The 19,561-nt window shown below is 33.8% G+C and overlaps 1 protein-coding gene across 5 annotated transcripts in view; it reads left to right on the top strand.

Moving 5' to 3' along the window:
- The window catches only part of GALNT7 (polypeptide N-acetylgalactosaminyltransferase 7), a 46,083-nt gene extending 28,455 nt beyond the window's left edge, over positions 1-17,628 (top strand). For 3 of the 5 annotated variants that reach the window (XM_081960043.1, XM_081960042.1, XM_081960040.1), the window contains exons 3-12: positions 236-402; positions 3,766-3,896; positions 4,094-4,173; positions 5,502-5,684; positions 7,319-7,436; positions 8,659-8,781; positions 10,306-10,524; positions 12,135-12,233; positions 13,429-13,557; positions 14,691-17,628. In XM_081960043.1, coding sequence (XP_081816169.1) covers positions 236-402; positions 3,766-3,896; positions 4,094-4,173; positions 5,502-5,684; positions 7,319-7,436; positions 8,659-8,781; positions 10,306-10,524; positions 12,135-12,233; positions 13,429-13,557; positions 14,691-14,828 — 1,387 coding nt within the window. In that variant the 3' untranslated portion in view covers positions 14,829-17,628. Of the gene's footprint in view, positions 1-235; positions 403-3,765; positions 3,897-4,093; positions 4,174-5,165; positions 5,349-5,501; positions 5,685-7,318; positions 7,437-8,658; positions 8,782-10,305; positions 10,525-12,134; positions 12,234-13,428; positions 13,558-14,690 lie in introns of all 5 variants that reach the window. The other 2 variants (XM_081960044.1, XM_081960041.1) reach the window with 2 other exon arrangements.
- Positions 17,629-19,561: the final 1,933 nt, after the last annotated feature.

Raw genomic sequence — 19,561 nt, 5'->3', positions numbered from 1 at the left:
TTCTAAATTTGTATTTCTATTCAATTTATTCTTTATTGAAATTAGTTTTATTGAAATTAATATTGGTCATAGGTATTAATAAAAAATCAATAACAAAACTGAAAAATCAATTGTAATGTAGGTAGTGATGAATCAATACGAAATGCTTTCATCTACCTCTGTTCGTCTTTTGACTGCATTGTTTAAATTATTAAAAGGAACTAACTGTTTTAAATAACAAAATTGTCTATTGCAGGTGCAAATACTGGCACTACGATGAAAACCTTCTCACCTCCAGCATTATAATTGTCTTCCATAATGAAGGGTGGTCTACGCTCATGCGGACAGTTCATAGTGTAATTAAAAGAACTCCAAGAAAATATCTGGCTGAAATTGTTTTAATTGATGATTTTAGCAATAAAGGTAAATGCATTTAACATAAGTATGAAACGAAGGTTGAATATCATTATCCAGAAAATTTGAGTATCAGAAATACTGAGTTGATATCCAGCTCTTTCTGTTCCTATTTAGAACATAACTTGAGGAATATTGGGCTCTTAATCTTCAGATGTCACAGAATGCGTGCCACTGTGACTGTATGAATTTGTGTTCTTTGTATTGCCCATGAATATCATTTAGATGAAATAAGTTAAAATACTAGGTCTTTATAAATATATCATTATTCAATTATATTTCACTGCATTATATGTTGCTACAGTATGAACTTCTAAATAAGGTTTTAGTTCTATAAATGAGATAATTAGGTATTATTTTCAATTTTGAATTGTATTGTGTGAATTAATTTAATTGAATTTGATAAGGAGCATGGTTAATGGATTAGTAATGGTGGATCTATTGGATATCCTAAATCAATAACCTTTTCAGGAACAGTTAATGAGGGTACTTCTTTACTTAACCACCACAAAATTTGAGCCCAAAATTTGTTGCTAAGCGAAACAGTTGTTATTTTTCAGTTTTGCCCATTTTATGATCTGTCACAGTTATGTGAATCACTGCAGTTCCTAAGTTAATATCACAATTGTTTAGTGAACATATTTCCCATTGACTTTGTCACAAGGTTGCAAAGGTGATCACATGACCGTGGCACACTGTAACCATCATAAATATGGACTAGTTGCCAAGTATGCAAATTCTGATCACATGACAATAAGGATGCTGTAATGGTCATAAGTGACTTTCTTCAGTGCCGTTGTAACTTCAAACAGTCACTAAATTAGATTTTTTTAAAGATATAGTATGAAGAATTTGGAAAGATTATAGCAGTCAAACCATGTAGATGACTAAAGTAAATATGCCTGTAGCAATTTAAATAATATCATACATATTTCAATCATTGCATTTTCTTGCTGAAATAGTGCTTATTGCATTTGGGAGGATATTCTTATCTCCTTCAAAATCCCAATTCATAATTCCTTGCTACATTGAACAGTTAGGAGACTACACAGAATTGTGAATGATCATTTTAATATAGTATTTTAAACATAGTATTCCAGTAAAAAAAATGGTAATCAGTGTAAATATTTTCTTGCATTTTTAATTATTATAAAAGACATACAGTTATGAGAAAAAGTAAGTACATCCCATGTAAAGATTTGTTTTTCTTGTTTAACATATTTATTTAGCAAGCTTATATTGCTGCCCATCTCATAAAAAGTGACTCTGGGGGCTTAAAAGCAAGCCGTATCACAATGTAAAAAAAAAAAAAATCATACATAAAGAACAACGAAAATTAAAAAAGAACACAAAGGAATAAAACATAAAAGAATCCCAGGATAGCTGGTGGGCAATCATAATTTAGCCTTATTCAAGTACATTGCAGGCTCACCAGGTACATTGCAGGCTCACCATTATTAAGGCTAATAATTTAGCCTTATTCAAGTACATTGCAGGCTCACCAGGGGATCCTCACCAGGGGATCCCCAAAACCTTGAATCAGGTTTTCAAGGCTTTCTGGAAGGTGAACCTCATCACAGGAAAAATGATATGTTCTATAGCTGAAACAGTGATCCTGAGTCCCACCAGATGGACCTGCAGTGGTAGACAGTCATAAGAAATACCTGCTTGAAGTAGTTTCTGGGGAGCGCGGATGCCAAGTATTAGAACCATGGATATACTTACTTTTCCATAGAAGTAGATTTTCTGTTTATTATTTTGAATAGATGATTACAAAGTCAGTTTCATAGTGTCTTTACTCAATTGCATCACTTTTATCTTTGAATTTAAAAATAACCTTCTGACAGATGGTCTGACATTACCTTTATGCATCTTCTGGTACAATGAAAAATTTATAATTGATTCTGTGATGTAATTGCCCAGTTCATGATGCAGCAAAGCAGCTCTAAAACATAACATTTCCACCACCATGCTTTACAGTTGTATTAGATTCTTCTAGTGCAGGTGTGTCCAAACTTGGGAACTTTAAGACTTGTGGACTTCAACTCCCAGAATTCCCCAGCCAGCCATGCTGGCTGGGGAATTCTGGGAGTTGAAGTCCACAAGTCTTAAAGTTCCCAAGTTTGGACACCCCTGTTCTAGTGGAATGCTGTCTTTGTTTTTCACCAATTGATGTCCACTTGTTTGGTGATCTTTTAAAACCCCTTCTTAGACTCATAGGCATATATAATCTTTTTGAAGTTATTGGAGGTCTCCTTTGAGCTGGGTATGATGACATCACAACTGCAACAACAAAGAATAAATGAAACTAAATGTCTCAGGTTTTAGGTTCCTTCAGATCCTCTCTAATACTGTTCTAATCATTTACACTTCATTCGATGCACTTGATTATAATTTTAGGCATTTGAGGTAGTGATAAATATGTTTACTTTGTAAAGTGTATTTTTTCCTCATGGAAGGTGTACTTACTTTTTCCAATTGCAAATATCTAAATGACACATAGACATTATGTAAATAGTGCATTACATTTGTTATATTCCTTTATTAATGTAATTGAAATAAGAATCAAATATCTATATCTTGAAAGATGTTGAAAAAATGTTAAACAGCGTCTTCTTAGTTTTTTTACATGTATATGTATTGAAGGTATTTTAAGGATCCTAGAATCTTTTGTTTTCAGGGTCAGATGTACTAATAAAGTGTAGGTACCAATATATCCTCTCATCACATCTTGATTGCTAATAAATGAAGCATTTTATTTTGTGAGTTAAAGTATTGATGATTTTAGAGGGGTGATATATGTCAGAGAACAGCAATAGTATTTTATCATTCTTCTGATGTCAGTTGAGTATTTTACACTGGTAAGAAGCCTAATTTTAAAAATGAAATCTAAAATCATTGTTTTAAAATGGCATATATACATTTGTGACATGTCTATAAAATTGGCTAGTATTGCTTTTGCTTTTCCTTTGGTAAAAGAGTTTAAAATATAAGGATATATAATATATGCCCATGATATACCAAAGGTTAATTTTTCAATGTTACATTTTCAATGTTGCCTTTCTGTTTTGTTCTACACTTGTGAAATAATCAAGAAATAATTCTTAAGTGAACTTGCAGTTATACCAAATTTACATAATAAATTTGACATCCCTAACTTTTGGAGCATAATCAAGAAGCAATTCTTAAATAAATGTGCTTTTATCAATAAATATACCTAAATTACACATTGAATCTGGCATCCTTGATTTTGGGGGTATGTAGATATTTAGTCAAATATATGTTTGTTTTTAATACAGATGTAACTTGTATTGTTAGCTCAACCTTAAATATTTATAACGTACATGGAAACCTCTTTTTATTATTTGATAGAACACTTAAAAGAAAGACTAGAGGATTATATTAATCAGTGGAATGGCCTTGTAAAGATTTTTCGAAATGAAAGGAGAGAAGGTTTAATTCAAGCTAGAAGCATTGGAGCCCAGAAGGCTAAACTTGGAAAGGTAGATTACTATTCGCTAAATAAAATCCTTCTTTCCGTATAGTCTCAATTTTACTTTTAACAGATATTAATCCACTTTATCATTGCAATCACGGTTCTTAATTGCAAAATTACATTTTAAAAAATAAACTCAACATGTATTTTTATAAGAAAATATAAACTAAATTGAAATCTCCTTTCCTCTTTGTTTTTTTAAAGGTTTTAATTTACCTTGATGCCCACTGTGAGGTGGCAGTAAACTGGTATGTGCCACTAATAGCTCCTATATCTAAAGACAGGTAATAATTTGCTTATTTCTATCCCTCAGGAATCCTTTAAACATTGTAATTTGGTAGTATCCCAGACAGATAATCATTTTTTTAAATGGGTAATTTTCTAACACATTTTTTCAGCTGCCCAAATAGAAGTTTGCAGGTTGGCTGATAAAACTGTGCTTTCTCTAGAAGACTAATTTAGGAAAAATACTTAACAAATTTTATCTAAAGTACACTTAGCACTGTAAATAGTTTAAAGTTCTGTTATTACCTAAAGACATCAATTGCATAATTGATTTCACTTGTAATGCAAACAGTTGAAAAGTTACTATCCGTATTTACATAAACGAAGGCTACATTGAAATGAAGAATAAAAATCTAAGAAAGTAGTCCTCAATGTGCAAAGCAGAATTGCATATGAATTGTCAGAAATAAAAGATATTATTTAAATTGTTCCCTCTCCTTCATTTTAAATAATTAGTTTGGGTAATTATAGCAAACCGCTAGTTTTTGTTTCACAGTGTTTAGAATGTATAAATGTATCTGTTAAAATAGTATATTTGCTAGCTTAAATCAGGCCCATTTTAAAAAAAAAATGCATGACATGTTTAAAAATGTATCTGTTAAAATAATATATTTGCAAGATTTATATTGTTTTTTTAAAAATCGATGACATGTTTAAGAAACTGGCAAAATCACTTGACAGTCCTTCTGCCTCATGAAACCAACAAGACAAATGCATTTAACAGCACAATACCACATTATTCATCATTCCCTTTGATAATTAATTTTCCAGAATCTATGCAGAAAAAGATAAATGTATTCTCAACATTAATTTGAATTAAGTCTGTTAATTCATAACCCCTATTCCTCAGTTTTGTTTTCTAGGAAAAGTAAGTGTATGCCTGTGTACTGTATTTGTTCAAACTATATTTGGGTAAGGCATTAAAGATAGTGGGTAATCTATTAGATTAGACAGCTTAATCTTGTCTCTTCCCCTTCCATAAATATTTCAGAACTACATGCACTGTGCCTCTAATAGATTACATAGATGGGAATGACTATTCCGTTGAACCACAGCAAGGCGGGGATGAAGATGGCTTTGCCAGAGGGGCCTGGGACTGGAGCTTGCTATGGAAACGTATTCCATTAAGCCACAAGGAAAAGGCAAAAAGAAAATATAAAACCGAGCCATATCGGTAAACAACATTGTTTTGTTCTATTGATCTTTGTTAATTCATGCTTACCTAAATTCTTTCATTTCTCCCCCTTTCTTTTCCATGAACCATGGTTCGTTTAAATGTGCCATATGCCTTCCTTCATCCTCACCATCATCATCCAAAATCCTGCAGAACCACATGTACTGTGCCGCTTATAGATGTCATAGATGGCAACACTTATAATATTGTACCCCAAGGGGGTGGTGACGAAGATGGGTTTGCTAGAGGAGCGTGGGATTGGAGCATGCTCTGGAAGAGGGTTCCCCTGACCAAACGTGAGAAGGCAATGAGAAAGACAAAAACTGAGCCGTATCGGTAATCACTAAATGGCTTAAATGTTTTTTCTTTTTCTTAAGGATGTACTGACCTATTCAATACTTGCATGATCTTCCATTCTTAAAAATAATGCTTTAAAATAAGTCCTATCTTTTTTCACTAACCTGTGATCAAGCATTTCTACTATAACTAAATTAACTTTTGCAACTTGTCTGTAGTATGTCTACTAAATTTTCTAAGCAACTTATAGTACATTATTGCTGCTTTAGGAGTTGCTTAGAATGGATATTGCAATTTACACATCCTTCAAATTATTAATGTCTCTTAATTCAGTGCATGGTTATTCTTATTGATTAGAAAAGTAATGAGACACTTCAGGCATCAAAATGGGAAATAGCAAAGCATGTTGGTATCAGTGTAAGCTTGCTGCCCTTCTGACATCTTGGGCCCGTTTCCAGTGCATTGAATTGCCTTATAGATTATTTTATTTTGCATTGTATATTTTAACATGTTTGAATGACACTGAGATTAGTTTCAATTACTTAGCAGTTGTGTGATAAAATATTCTGTTATGCTATGCTGAAAGGAAAATCATAACAAAAAATTGTAAATGCTTGCAGTTATTGCTTAGTTTTTCCATTCAGTGCTGGGTCTACCCCAAAAGAAAATAGAGAATACATCCAGGGCCAAGAGTTTTGACAAAGTTACTCCTGCAAAACAGCTGTGTGGCAGGAGAACACCTTGGCCAGAGCTTTCTCAAGCTTGGTGTCAAGAGAAGAGTTGACCAGATTAATTGAAGTATTATTAACACTGATGACAACAAATTGCATGATACATTTGCTGTAAATATTTTGATTTTGTTGATTTTTACAATTCTCTTTAATTTGTTTTCACCAATAAAATGGATGTCCAAAAAGAAACTATACCTTACCTGGAAAGGAATAAAATTATTCTAATTTCCCTTTTCCCTCTCCCCATATTAATAGGCCTATGGTTCTGCTTTGATTCAATTATTCTTCGCTAACAACGCAAACTGGCTTATTTTCTTTTTAAAGGTTCTTTCCCTTTAGCTAAAGAAATGTGTTTTTTAATCATTTCCTGCAGTTTTTAAAAATGAATGCATTGTTTTTATTTTACTTCGTGATTTATTGATATATGTCATTGAAATTATGAAGCGTTGATAAGTTAATTAAACATTTTTGCTTTCTAGCAGGAAAATATTTTGAGCCATTCTCAAATCCCACTAGTCAACAAAGGTTTTTCAACAGTTTATAGCAGAAACTTCAAAAGCATTCCAGTCACTTGGCCCACTAAGAACTTTTTTTTAACCTTTACATGTTTTAATCTATTCTGAATTGATACAACTATTGGCACATGGTGATTAATGCCTCCTTATGTAACAAATAAAACAAGCTGTAATATTTTTTTCCTTTTAAGCTTGGAAAAGTAACTGTTCCATTCTAGCATTTTCCTGTGTATTATTGTTTAAAATTCTTTGAAAGAAAGAATTAAACATTTAATCTATTTCAGTATTCCTAAATTCTAATTATCCTATTGTGACTTCAGAATCAATGCTTTATAATTTCCGCGTATCTAAATTATTCCCTGTTTCTTTAATAAAATAACAATTTATGTCATGCTGCACGCAGACACTTATTTTTTTTATCTTCTAGGTCGCCTGCCATGGCTGGTGGATTATTTGCCATTGAACGTGATTTCTTTTTTGAGTTAGGCCTCTATGATCCGGGTCTACAAATCTGGGGTGGTGAAAACTTTGAAATATCCTACAAGGTAAACAGTCATTCCAGAGAGTCTATTACCATTTTTCAAGTAAATGTGTGATCACTTTTTGTGACCTTCATTGATAAAGGGGCTAAGTGACTTCTCCATTCTTACAACCTGCTTCTGGTTAAGGTTATATAGACAGATATGTAGTACTCTTTCAGTTATGTAATCCTTCATTGTGGATAATCTTAAATTTATTTTTGTTTTGTTTTATACTTTAAGGCCAGTGCTTTGTTTCTGAGAGGTTTTTTTTAAAGCCAAATATAGCTGTTTTTCTGTAAGACTTAAAAATAGCACATTTAGTTATCTCGAATTTGTTCCTTATTTGCCTAATATTTTGGGAGTTTGGCTTAAAAATAAATTTGCATAAGTGAAGTTGGAGAACTCTTATATATAAGATTTAAAATATGGCACTTTTTTTTAATAACCACTTTGTAATTTTGAAGTTTGAACAAGGTCAGGTTGAATAATGCTGTACATTATAAGTTGAACCACTTCTGTCGCCCTCAAAATTGTACCTATATCTTTACAAAGTGAATTAATGTAAATTGTTGGGTAGATAGAAGACTGTCAGTTTCACCACACATGTCATTGGATAATATTTTTGATGAAATGATACCAAAATACATAAAAGCAGAAGTCCATTTATGAACTAGAGCAATATTTCTGAGTAAGCCTACACAGATACAAAAATATTTAAAATGTAAAATTATCTATTCTGTTAAACTATTCAAATGATATCAAGATTTTGGTAACAAAAACAGTATTGATATAATATCATCCAAGTGTCTAGCCACATCTGGGTTTATTTCAATTCAATCTTGCTAATAAAGTCAAAAATTGTATTTCTTTAGTGTGCTAAAATTTAATATATCAACTTGGAACCTAATGAACATTTTACTATGGTCTGAAAAAAATAATATGGTTCAGACTTACATTGCATTTTTTGGTTTTAATATAAGACTACAAAATGAAATGAGTCTCTAAAATAACTTGCAGACATGACTTCATAATTTGGAATAAATCCAGTTCTTATAGTCTTGACTATTTTATTAATATTGAACATTACTTATGTATTTTTTTTCTTCCACATAAAGTGTAACTGCTCATTAGATTTAATTAGGGAAGACATACTTCTTTGGTCATTTTGGTACTAATGCTAAGAGTGCAGTTCAGTTAAATGCTTTCTATATAGTGTTGATTTGGTAAAATCTCCTTGTATATTCAGATTTGGCAGTGTGGAGGAAAGCTACTGTTTGTGCCTTGTTCTCGTGTTGGGCACATATATCGTCTCCAGGGATGGCAAGGGAATCCACCTCCAGCTTATGTTGGGTCATCTCCTACTTTAAAGGTAATGCTTATGTCACTAAAATGTTAATAATATAAATCTGCTACATCATTTCATGTTAAAAATTGAATTAAATTAAAGCTGTATAGGTTCACAATAGATTTATTTACTAATTTAACATATGGCATACGATGTCAGGGAAATCTACGCATGCTAGACACGCAATGTAGTCCGCAAATTCATTTCGTTGGCACTTGCATATATCTCCTTGGTGCACTGTGGCGGAGTTTTACACCAGGTAGCTAGCAGTACCTGGGTTGATAGCTCTTCCAGGCTCCTCCACTGGTCTTGCCTTACTTCATCTCCAGTCACAATGTCTTGCATCTGGCCAGGTCCAGCACTGACTTCCACTCTCTGCATACACAAACTTAGCTAGGTTTTTCCCCACCAAAGTGGTACCCATTTATCTACTTGCATGCTTTAGAACTGCTGGGGGGGCAGGAGTTAGGGATCAAGTGAGGTGAGCTCATTCCATCTCACAGAGCCGGGTCAAACTGGCAGAGTGGAGACCCCACAATGCATCCCCTCTACACCAGCAGAAATTCCTATTCAGTTATTCAGATATATTGCTAAACAGATCTAGATTGAACAGACAACCGCTCACTTTATTGGAGTAAAATAAAATAAAATAAATAAAACCTGATTTGAATCCTAAAATTGGACAATTTTGCACATCCTTATAATTGTTTTCTAATTATCTATCCCTATTTAGTTAATAGACAAGCATTCAGTGATCCCAGGCAACTTTTTTGCATTCTCTGGAAATCCCATCTAAATTGTACTGCTGACACGTGACAGTTAAGTTCTAGATACAGTCTTTAAACTGTAAAACTTCTCCATCCCTAGTTTTATTAAATAAAAATACATAAAAAGTTTTCTATATAATTTCTTACTAATCATTCTGTAAATTGATAGTAGACAATATTCTTCAGTCCCAACTTTCACATTGTTGCAGGAAATGTGACAGAGATTAAACCTTCTTTATACCAGCCTTAAGTTCATAGAGCGAACTACTTAAATCGATTTTGATCCACTGAAAATGCAAATTGACATCATTGTGTGAAATATTCCCTTCATTCATAATATCTTTTCTTGAATAACAGATTGGAATAAAATTAGTCAAGTAAGATACAGGTAGTCCTTGATGTGCGACCACAATTTAGACCAAAATTAATGTTGCTAAGTGAGACATTTGTTAAGTAAATTTTGCTGCATTTGATAACTTTTCTTGTCACAGTTGTTAAATGAATTACTGAAGGTGTTAAGTTAGTAACGCGGTTAAGAGAATCTAGCTCCCCTATTGGCTTTACTTGTCAGAAGGTCACAAAAGTTGATCACATGACCCTGGGACACTGCAAACACCATAGTTGCCAGATGTCTGAATTTTAATCACATGATCTCATGGATCTGTAATGTTCATAAGTTTAAAAAATGGCCATGTCATTTTTATCAGTGCTGTTATAGCTAAGGACTATCTGTAGTTGCTTTACCTTTTTTATATGCATGCATTAATTTTGTGTTTTACAGAACTATGTCCGTGTTGTCGAGGTCTGGTGGGATGAATTCAAAGATTATTTCTATGCTAGTCGTCCTGAAACAAAAGCACTAGCTTTTGGTGATATATCAGACCTGAAAAAGTTTCGTGAAGATCACAAATGCAAAAGCTTTAAATGGTTTATGGAAGAAATAGCCTATGATATAACTTCTCATTATCCTCTGCCACCTAGAAATGTGGAGTGGGGAGAGGTAACTACTCTTTCATCTAAATCAGTATTTTAATACTCTCCTGAGCTAATACTAGCCTTGTCTATCTAATAATGCATATTAGATGAGGTAAAAGGAATCTTGTAAGAAATAGGTGTCTTCTTATATGTAGAAAAGGAATTACAGTATCTAAACAGTTGGAACCATATTAGATCACATAGTAAACCATATTAAATTAAATTCAGGTCTTCTGAACCAAACCATCTTGTCAGAAAACAGTGCTTTTTTCAGGTAGGAGTTGCCAACCAACTAGAGATACACATACCATTATTGTTGCCTGAACTGAAACTGAACAATTAGATTTTTTTTGTAAACCATTGCAAAAAGTAGCAGATATTGATATATTAAGGTGAGATTTTAGGCGTTATGGTATGGAAGAGAATCAAAATGTATTAGTTGTATGAACAGAAAATTGTTTCCTAGGGTTAGGCACTATAAAAATGAGAACACATTTTTAAACTAATTGTTATGGATAGAATGGCCCTTGTGCTTTTTCCAGAGGAGAGTTTTGTAATCAGTATTTCATAATAAATAAGCCAATGGGAGTTAAAATAAATATTGTCTTTATGAAATTGAATTTAGATGGCAAAGAGAAGGGTTAGTAAAGAAGTGGTTTATTCCTAATGGTGCTCATTTATGAGATTGATAAACATTGAGACAAACAGCCAAATACTGTTTCTTAAGAAAATAGGAAAAAAACAAGACAAAAATCTGGAAGATTTTAAAATAAAGCTTGCAGTTATTGCCAAGACCATTTTGCCATTCACTGATTCAAATAATTGGCCACTGACATCTGCCAGGTATAGAGAATTAAATAAAAGCAATAGTTACTGAAAATGATTCAGAGGAATTAAATTTTTGCTTTACTTAAATAGTATGATATCACACACCATTAACATCTTACAGATTACTTGTTTGAAATAAACTCCCTGTTCTTTGCCTATAACAAGAATAATTCTTATTCTCATGCAGCAGATATTTTCAGTGTATTTCATTAGACTTCATTGATTATTGTGGTTGCTGCGGTGAGATAATATTTAATATAGAATACAGTTTGTGGCTATGGTAGAGAATATTAGGACAGATTCATTTATGGATGTCATTTATTGGGAAACCATGCTTTAGACAGTCAGTGAAATTTATAAAGGGAGAGTTCTCTCTGCTGATAATTGAGAATTGAAAACAAGATTAGGTGTATGCACAAATTCTCTTTCTTGTTTTTCAATTTAGTGCTCCATAATCCAGGGCTAAGGAACTTGTGGCCTCTAAATGTTGGTGAATTATAGTTCAGCAGCTTCTACTATGCCTCTCCCCCCCAAAAAAAGTTGTGGCTATAGTTCACCAATATCTGGAGATCCTTATCTCATATCTGAAGCTCCTTTGAGAGTGAATGCAACATGCATTAATTATAAGGAGATTTATAGGGTTTACTTTGAATCTTTTGTTATTTGATATACTATTTACCTTTATACATGCATGGGTTATATTAAGCTGTTTTGTTGTGGTTTACAAATAATAGTTTTCCATATAATTTCTGTTTATTATTAATTTGCTGTATTGTAACAGTAGTGCAAATCATAAATGTGTTTCAGATTAGAGGTTTTGAAACAGCATACTGCATAGATAGTATGGGTCATACCAATGGAGGCTTTGTGGAACTTGGTCCATGCCATAGAATGGGAGGAAATCAAGTAAGTAAAGTCAGATAATAGTTTCAGTTGCGAGCCAAAATATTAAATAAATTGCTTATTATTTTTAAATTAGAATCTGGTCTCCTTCCCAATCCAAGAGACATTTTTGTGATATAAACACCATATAACAAATTTCTTTTCTTATTTGTGTGTGTGTATGTATCATAAGTTATTACTGTCCCATATTCCTTGACCCAATGAATACTATGTATACTGTAATCTCTTTTATTGAGTTATTTGAAATTGTTTCTTTAAAAAAAATGCTTTCAATGTAATGTATACAGGGAAACTGTCTATATGTGAAGAGATTTGGGTTGTAATTCTGCTTCAGTTTATATAATTTTGAAAAATAAACTAAAGCAGCCAAAGTGCCCAGATTTTAAGTTACTGCCTTAACTTTCATGCCATGTAAACAGGAATAATATTCTCACTCTATATTTAAGACTTAGCAAAGGATATGGTGGCTCTGGCTAAGATGCTGAGGTTGTCGATCACAAAGTTCGGGAGTTTGGCGGTTCAAATCCCTAGCACCGGGTAATGGAGTGAGCTCCCATTCTTTGTCCCAGCTTCTGCCAACCTAGCAGTTCGAAAGCATGTACAAATGCAAGTAGAAAAATAGGAACCACCTTTGATGGGAAGGTAACAGTGCTCCGTGTGCCTTTGGCGTTTAGTCATGCCTGCCATATCACTATGGAGACGTCTTTGGACAGTGCTGGCTCTTCGACTTTGAAACAGAGATGAAAACAGCTCCTTAGAGTTGGGAACGACTAGCACATATGTGTAAGGGGAACTTTTACCTTTAAGACTTAGCAGTTTAGTTTCTGTGTACAGTTCCTTTATTTTAGTCTTTCAAATAAACTTTGTTCTAAAATTTTCTGAATTCAGAAGTTGAAATACAGAAGTCCCAGAACCTTCTGCAGGAAATTGCTTATTTGAAATTAACTGTGATTAATTTCTTAGCTAGAAATAGATAGATACACTTTCAAATCTATTCTCAAATGGTAATATTTAGCGTATAGCTTTTTAATTTTTTTGTCATAATTATTTATTTTTGCCAATACATATTTAAGTATGCCTCTTTGGTTATATTTATAGGCTGATTTCAGTCTTACTTGTATGCATCAATATGTTTTATATGTTAACATTTTTCAGTTTTTAGAACAAAATATGCATTGTTTTTAATATTCATTTTTAGCTCTTCAGAATTAATGAAGCTAACCAACTCATGCAGTATGACCAGTGCTTGATTAAAGGACCTGATGGATCAAAAGTTATGATTACACATTGCAATTTAAATGAATACAAGGAGTGGCAGTACTTCAAGGTATCTGATTAATGCTGAGAGTTCCATTATGATAATGATAATTAATTCTATTTATGAATTTTAGATTTAAATAGCATAAAACAGGTTGACCTAAACATGAGATATTATCTTTGGATGAATGGGTTCATCTATGTAACTGCCTTTGCCCATCATAGAAATTATTACTGGTTATAAAGAAGATTTAATGAATTTATCTACAACATAGTATAGTCCTAATATGTATGTATGAATATGTGTGTATGTATGTATTATTTTGTGACTCAAAAGGCAAGGCGGACAGGAAAAGAAGTTGCACACACACCAATAGTGTGATAACTATAGGTCTTGAACTACTTATTTTACTTACTTTCCTCCTTATTTCTAAAATTTGTTTGCTACCTGAAACCTTACTGCCCTCTACATGGCTTACTGAGCTTCCATTATACAATACAATGCAAAAGTATAATAATTAAATAATGCAATTGGCAATTAAGCAGTAAAAGTAATACTGTAACATTCATAGGATGCTGGCATCTGACCATTTCCAAAATGTACATTTAGAAACTGAATACTGGGACAGAAAGGCTGACCCCTTCCAGGACTCATACTGAAGCTCCTGATATTTAATGTCTCAGCCTCCACCATAGTCATTTGAGACCAGTCCTTCAGGAAGGTAAAATACCACTATAAAATTGAGCTTGATGTTTCCACCCTTCAGAGCTGGTCCAGAAGGGGATTGTGATAGATGGTATCAAGTCACTTGAGGACCAGGAGGGTCACACTATTCCTAACTGAATCTTACAACAGACAACTCTTACTTAGGTGCTCACATACCTAAGTCCCAAAGCTTTAGTCACAGAATTTTATTTTCTTGCTCAAAAAGGAATATTTTTTTAATTGGGTCTGGTTTTTCTTTTGTGTATATATTACTAATACAATATATTTGAATTCCTATGTATAATTTTTTTCTTGTGTATCTAAATAGCAGCTTGTCAAAAACTCAAGATTCATAGAATTGTCAGGCTTAGGCAGGTTGCTCCAACAAATAGTTCCTAACCTATATTCCTACTTTGCTGTTGAGAAGTTAAAGAAAAACTAAATTTGATATGTTGTTTTTAATTAAAAACTAATAGTGTAATGCTTTTGCTTTTCAGAATCTTCATAGATTTACTCACATCTCATCAGGGAAATGCTTGGACCGTTCAGAAGTTTTACATCAAGTATTTATTTCAGATTGTGACTCAAATAAAGGAACACAAAAATGGGAAATGAACAATATCCTAAGTGTGTAGACAAAATAGCTGCATCTACCTACTGACAAATGTAATTTGTATAGAACTGAAAATAACCTGAAAACTGCTGCAACTGTTAACTTGTATAGCTGGGAGCCTGGAACGTCCTGATCTGGATGAAGGACTTAGATGGACTGTGATAGATTTATCATCTGCAGTTAATGTTTACAAAAACTGCTCTTACCTTAAACGTCAATAGATGTTTACATCTCTTTGCTTTCTTTTAGGATGTTGTTTTCAGATGCTCTGGCTTATCATTTAAAGTGCTTTGACTTGTTTTACTGGAACAAAGTTAGAAGCACAAGCTTGGATCCAAAGTAGTAGGAGGTTGTTTCTACATGGGCCAGAGGTCATTTCCTTTTCCTCTTATGGGGACAACCCTATCCTAGAGCCCTCCTTAAGGACCTTCTGTAAACTTTCTGAATGGTGTAAAGGGCTGAAAATTGGCAACTTCCCAGGTGTGATTAAGTGCCTTTCACTTGGGCACAAACTAAAGAATTGGATCCAAGTATTTGTTGTCTTCTTTGGGATTACACTCAGGGGTTTGCAGGCAGTTTTTTTTTTTAATTCCAACATTCACACTTGAAAAAAAAAACTTGGTATATAATATGGGATTATTGACTTGTTATATATTGTTTTGTTTTTACATTTTACTGAGCACTGCCACAGGTTTATAGCCAAGGTGGCCTTCTTTCACAGTCATGCTGCTTTTTTGAAGAAGGAATCTTCAGTATATTTAGTGTCTCCTTAATTTTTCCTCCTTAACTAACCAGAGAAATTCATTACAGGATAAATATATTGAAGTCTCTCTTTTCTTATTAGGAATAGGAAAAAATTGCAATGTCCTCATTATGTTTAAATAATGTTCTAATTTTACTAGTATACTCTTTATTCCTAATTAGTACATTAAATAATTTGTGCATAAAGCATACCAATAATGTGATAGGAGTGTCCAAAATAGCCATGTTAAAACATCTTGAACATTTTGAATGATTAAATTGGTGTAAAGGGTAACACTTACATCTATGAACCATTGAAACAGATTGTCTTCTCTAATTTGATGCCTCAAGCGGAATTTGTTGTAGATACAAGCAGTAATTTCCCTGCTATATTATCCCTTACGTAACAAAATATGTCAGAAATGAAAAAAAAATCTACATCTGCCTAATATTGAGTAGCAAAATTTATCTAGTTCAGTTCATAAACTTGAATCCAATTTCTTAACAATTTCTGAATTATCTTACAGGCAGTATTTGGTAAGAAATCTATCCATGTATAGTAGAATTGGAGAGTGGGTTTTTGTTTCTGGTACATAACTTGAGAACTTCATTCTTCCAAATAAATAGTTTAATTAAGAGATGTTTTGAACGATTAGATTTGCCCATAGCATGAAGACAAAATCAAACATAGAAAATTAAATATATACAGCACATTAGTATTGTGCTAGGACTCTGCTTCAGTTTCAAAAATGTACTTGGGAAAATTCAGTGATGTAAACATAATATCTGTCTTCATTTTTTTAATGTATTTCTTTTCCTGAGAACACGAGAGCTGTAGAGGGAAGCTGTGCAATCTAAAACTGCTTTAGAGTTGCATGTAGGTTCACACTCCTGGTACTTCCTGAATCACCTTTTCCAAACTATTTTGGAAGCACTGCTTAGTCCTAACTAATTAAAAAAAAGAATACTTTAAAAAAGGTTTGGTTAATAAAATACATTTTTGGTGAGAATTTTAAAAATGTCCAAATTAAATATTCAGTCTTAAAGAGTGATTTCAATAACTACACTTGTGGGTCAGGTGTGAAGTGCTGCACACCTATATTCTACTGAAATACTTAATGCATAGAATAAATTAATTCAGATTCATTTTAAAATTAGATCATTTTTAAATTATTTTATTTTGAATTTCACAAATGAGTGGCATGGTAGCTAAATGGTGAAGACCCTTGTCTCCCACTCGGAAGATTGAAAGTTCAATCCTAGGTGATGGCAGATATTTCCTAGAGTGCAAAAAAATATCTACTACTGTTCAGCTCCCTCCAGTTGCCCCAACCCTAACCCAAATTAAAGGATTATGGAGTCGTAAATAGGGAGTTTATTGAATTACAAAAATAATTTCAGTAGTGCAAATCTTTGGCACTGATTTTATCTATTCCTCAAAGAGAGTGATGGAGATTCTTTATTTAAAAGGATAAATGCTGACCCTAAGACCAGATACATGTAATTTAGTTTTAGAGTGATTTTATTATGGGACTAATTATCTGTCTTTTGAGTATTAAAAAGTGTTAATAATTTAGAAATAAAAGTGGAAGAAGATGGGAAAAGGGTGATAAAATTTCTGGGCACATTTAATATTTCCTTGAATGAAATTATTTCATTTTTGAATATATATTAATCATATTACTATGCATAAGTGAAAGAGATTGCACATTGTGCAAGTGTGTATGTGCTAAAAGGGTATTGTGTGCAATCCATTTAAAATGATACTGTATGTGAAAATGGATCTGTATTTTTAAACGTAAATCTTATAACATAAACCGTTACTCCTAATGACTTTTCATACTGTAACTTGCTTTTTAAGAAGTAGATCCCATATCTTTGCTCTGTAAGTTGATCACTATGCATTTTTACTCATTTTATAAATTTGATTTATGCAGATTTTGATACACTGTATGTTTCTGTAAAGATTGTATAAATCTAAAAAAGTTTTACAAGAAATAATCTGGGAATTTTTCTGTATATCTTCTGGGCTGCTTGTTTTTTAGGTGAAGAAATAAATTTTAACTTGTGGGTTTATCATATGTTTGCACCAATAATTGATCATGTTCATAATTAATCAAAATATTTTGAGAAAGTATATATATAAGCAATATAGGTAGGTGCTAGGTGCTAGAAGGGATTATGATATTAACAACATCAGTTCATACTACACAGGAGAAGGCAATGATCAACCACTCTGTATTTTTACCAAGAAAACTACATAATGTCAGAGATATATGAAGTGGAAATGGATTTCCTACGTATAGAAATAAAACATTATGCCTTAGAAATTTGGCTGAAGTAATCCAGGTTGAGGTGGTGGCTACTCCAGTGGTCAACCCAGGTCCACCTAATGTAAAATTCAAATAATTCAGGTTTCAACTGAGGCAAATTTGTAACAATTCTAGGCAAATAGGGCATTTCGGGGAGCCTTCTGCTTCTCTTTTGCATGTGGTATGCACAGCATCCTGTCCTCTGCATTGGATACCTATGTGTTGTGATCCGCTGGCAGCCTGCAGAGCTGGTAGTAGAGTCGGACAGCGAGGAGGTAGGGGAGAAACATGGGCCAGTCCTGGAGTCTGGGGAAGGCTTGGATGAGGGCTCTGCATCAGAGGCAGAGAGGGGGCCAGTGCCATCTGGGACTTATGTACTGCCTCTGGAGCTTCAAGAGTCAGACATCAGCGAGGCAGAAGAACAGGCTATCCCTTTTCCCAGTGTACGCATGCACAGAATTGCCAAAAGACAAGAACAGTTAAGACAGAAGGGACGACTCAGAAGGCTTGGAGATTGGCCCCTCCCATAGGACATAAAGGAGGAGCAAAGGCACGTGAGTCTTTGCAGGAAACAATTTGGTTCATGCTGGTCAGATAACCTTCTGAAGCTCTGTTTTGACTGTTTGCTCTGTGTGGCTTTGCCAAGCTAATTGCCAATTAAGTCTTTGGCAGCGTTTCAAGGAAAATAAAGGTGGATGCTTATCAGCCTTATCCCGAAGACTTTGGCAGCCTACTGTAGGACTCTTTACAACTATTTGGGACTCATTATGGGCTGTTAATGAACATAATTCACAGCCTTTGAAATAAAAAGAGGGTTCTTGGGACTAAGCATGTGCCTTTTACTGTATCAGAAAGCCTAGGTCAGAACACTACAGCACATGCACCCTATATTTTTATCCTTATCCTGTATTCACTTCTCATGTCTTTCTACCACCACTGGAATTTTCCTTGTTATTCCTGTCCTGGAATGCCTTTGGTAAAATATCCAGCTCTGAACCAACAAAGCACACAAGCTTTGATCCATGCAGAAGCATGACCAATCCATACATGGAATAATGTGTTTGTTTCTAAGACAAGAATATTAATGTACCAGTGTTTTCCCGAAAATAAGACCCGGTCTTATGTTTTGTGGGGCTCCAAAATAAGCATTAAGGCTTATGTTTGGGGAAACACGATGTCAGGATGATCAGTCTGGCTGGGCACTCCATCCCTCTAGTGCTCTCACAAAAGCACCAAGTGCACAGGGGCCAATATCCAGCAGCAACTGTAACCTGCAGGTCTCTTGGTCAGCGCATTCTGGAGCTGCGCAGCCCGTGCTATGCAAGTAGAGGTGCTAGAAAGACACCCAATCGAGATGCGGGCTGCCAGAAAGCTGATGGGCAGACTGTCAGGCCTGTAGTTATATTCTTTTTAGGATCTTTGGCCTACCACACTTTCTTATAATTTTCTATGCTGTTTCAATAGTGTAGTAGTTGGGAGGGGGGAATAGAAAGGAGTAGGATTGTGGAACGTATGTTGACATTCTTTTATAGAAGCCAAGGTCATCTTTTGTCTCCGCACCTTGACACCTGACCGGAAACAGAGGGGTGTAGATGTCAGCGTGGAAGATGATGATTGGAACATGTGATGGATTTGTGGGTGTGGGGATAGATCATGAACTTTCAACTGGGTGGAATTCCAGGATGTACATCAGAGTTGGAAT

The sequence above is a fragment of the Natrix helvetica genome (assembly GCF_964273705.1).
Source record: "Natrix helvetica genome assembly, chromosome: 7".
Taxonomy (NCBI): domain Eukaryota; kingdom Metazoa; phylum Chordata; class Lepidosauria; order Squamata; family Natricidae; genus Natrix; species Natrix helvetica.
Note: the sequence above shows the minus strand (reverse complement) of the source record. Positions and strands in the feature narration are given on the sequence as shown.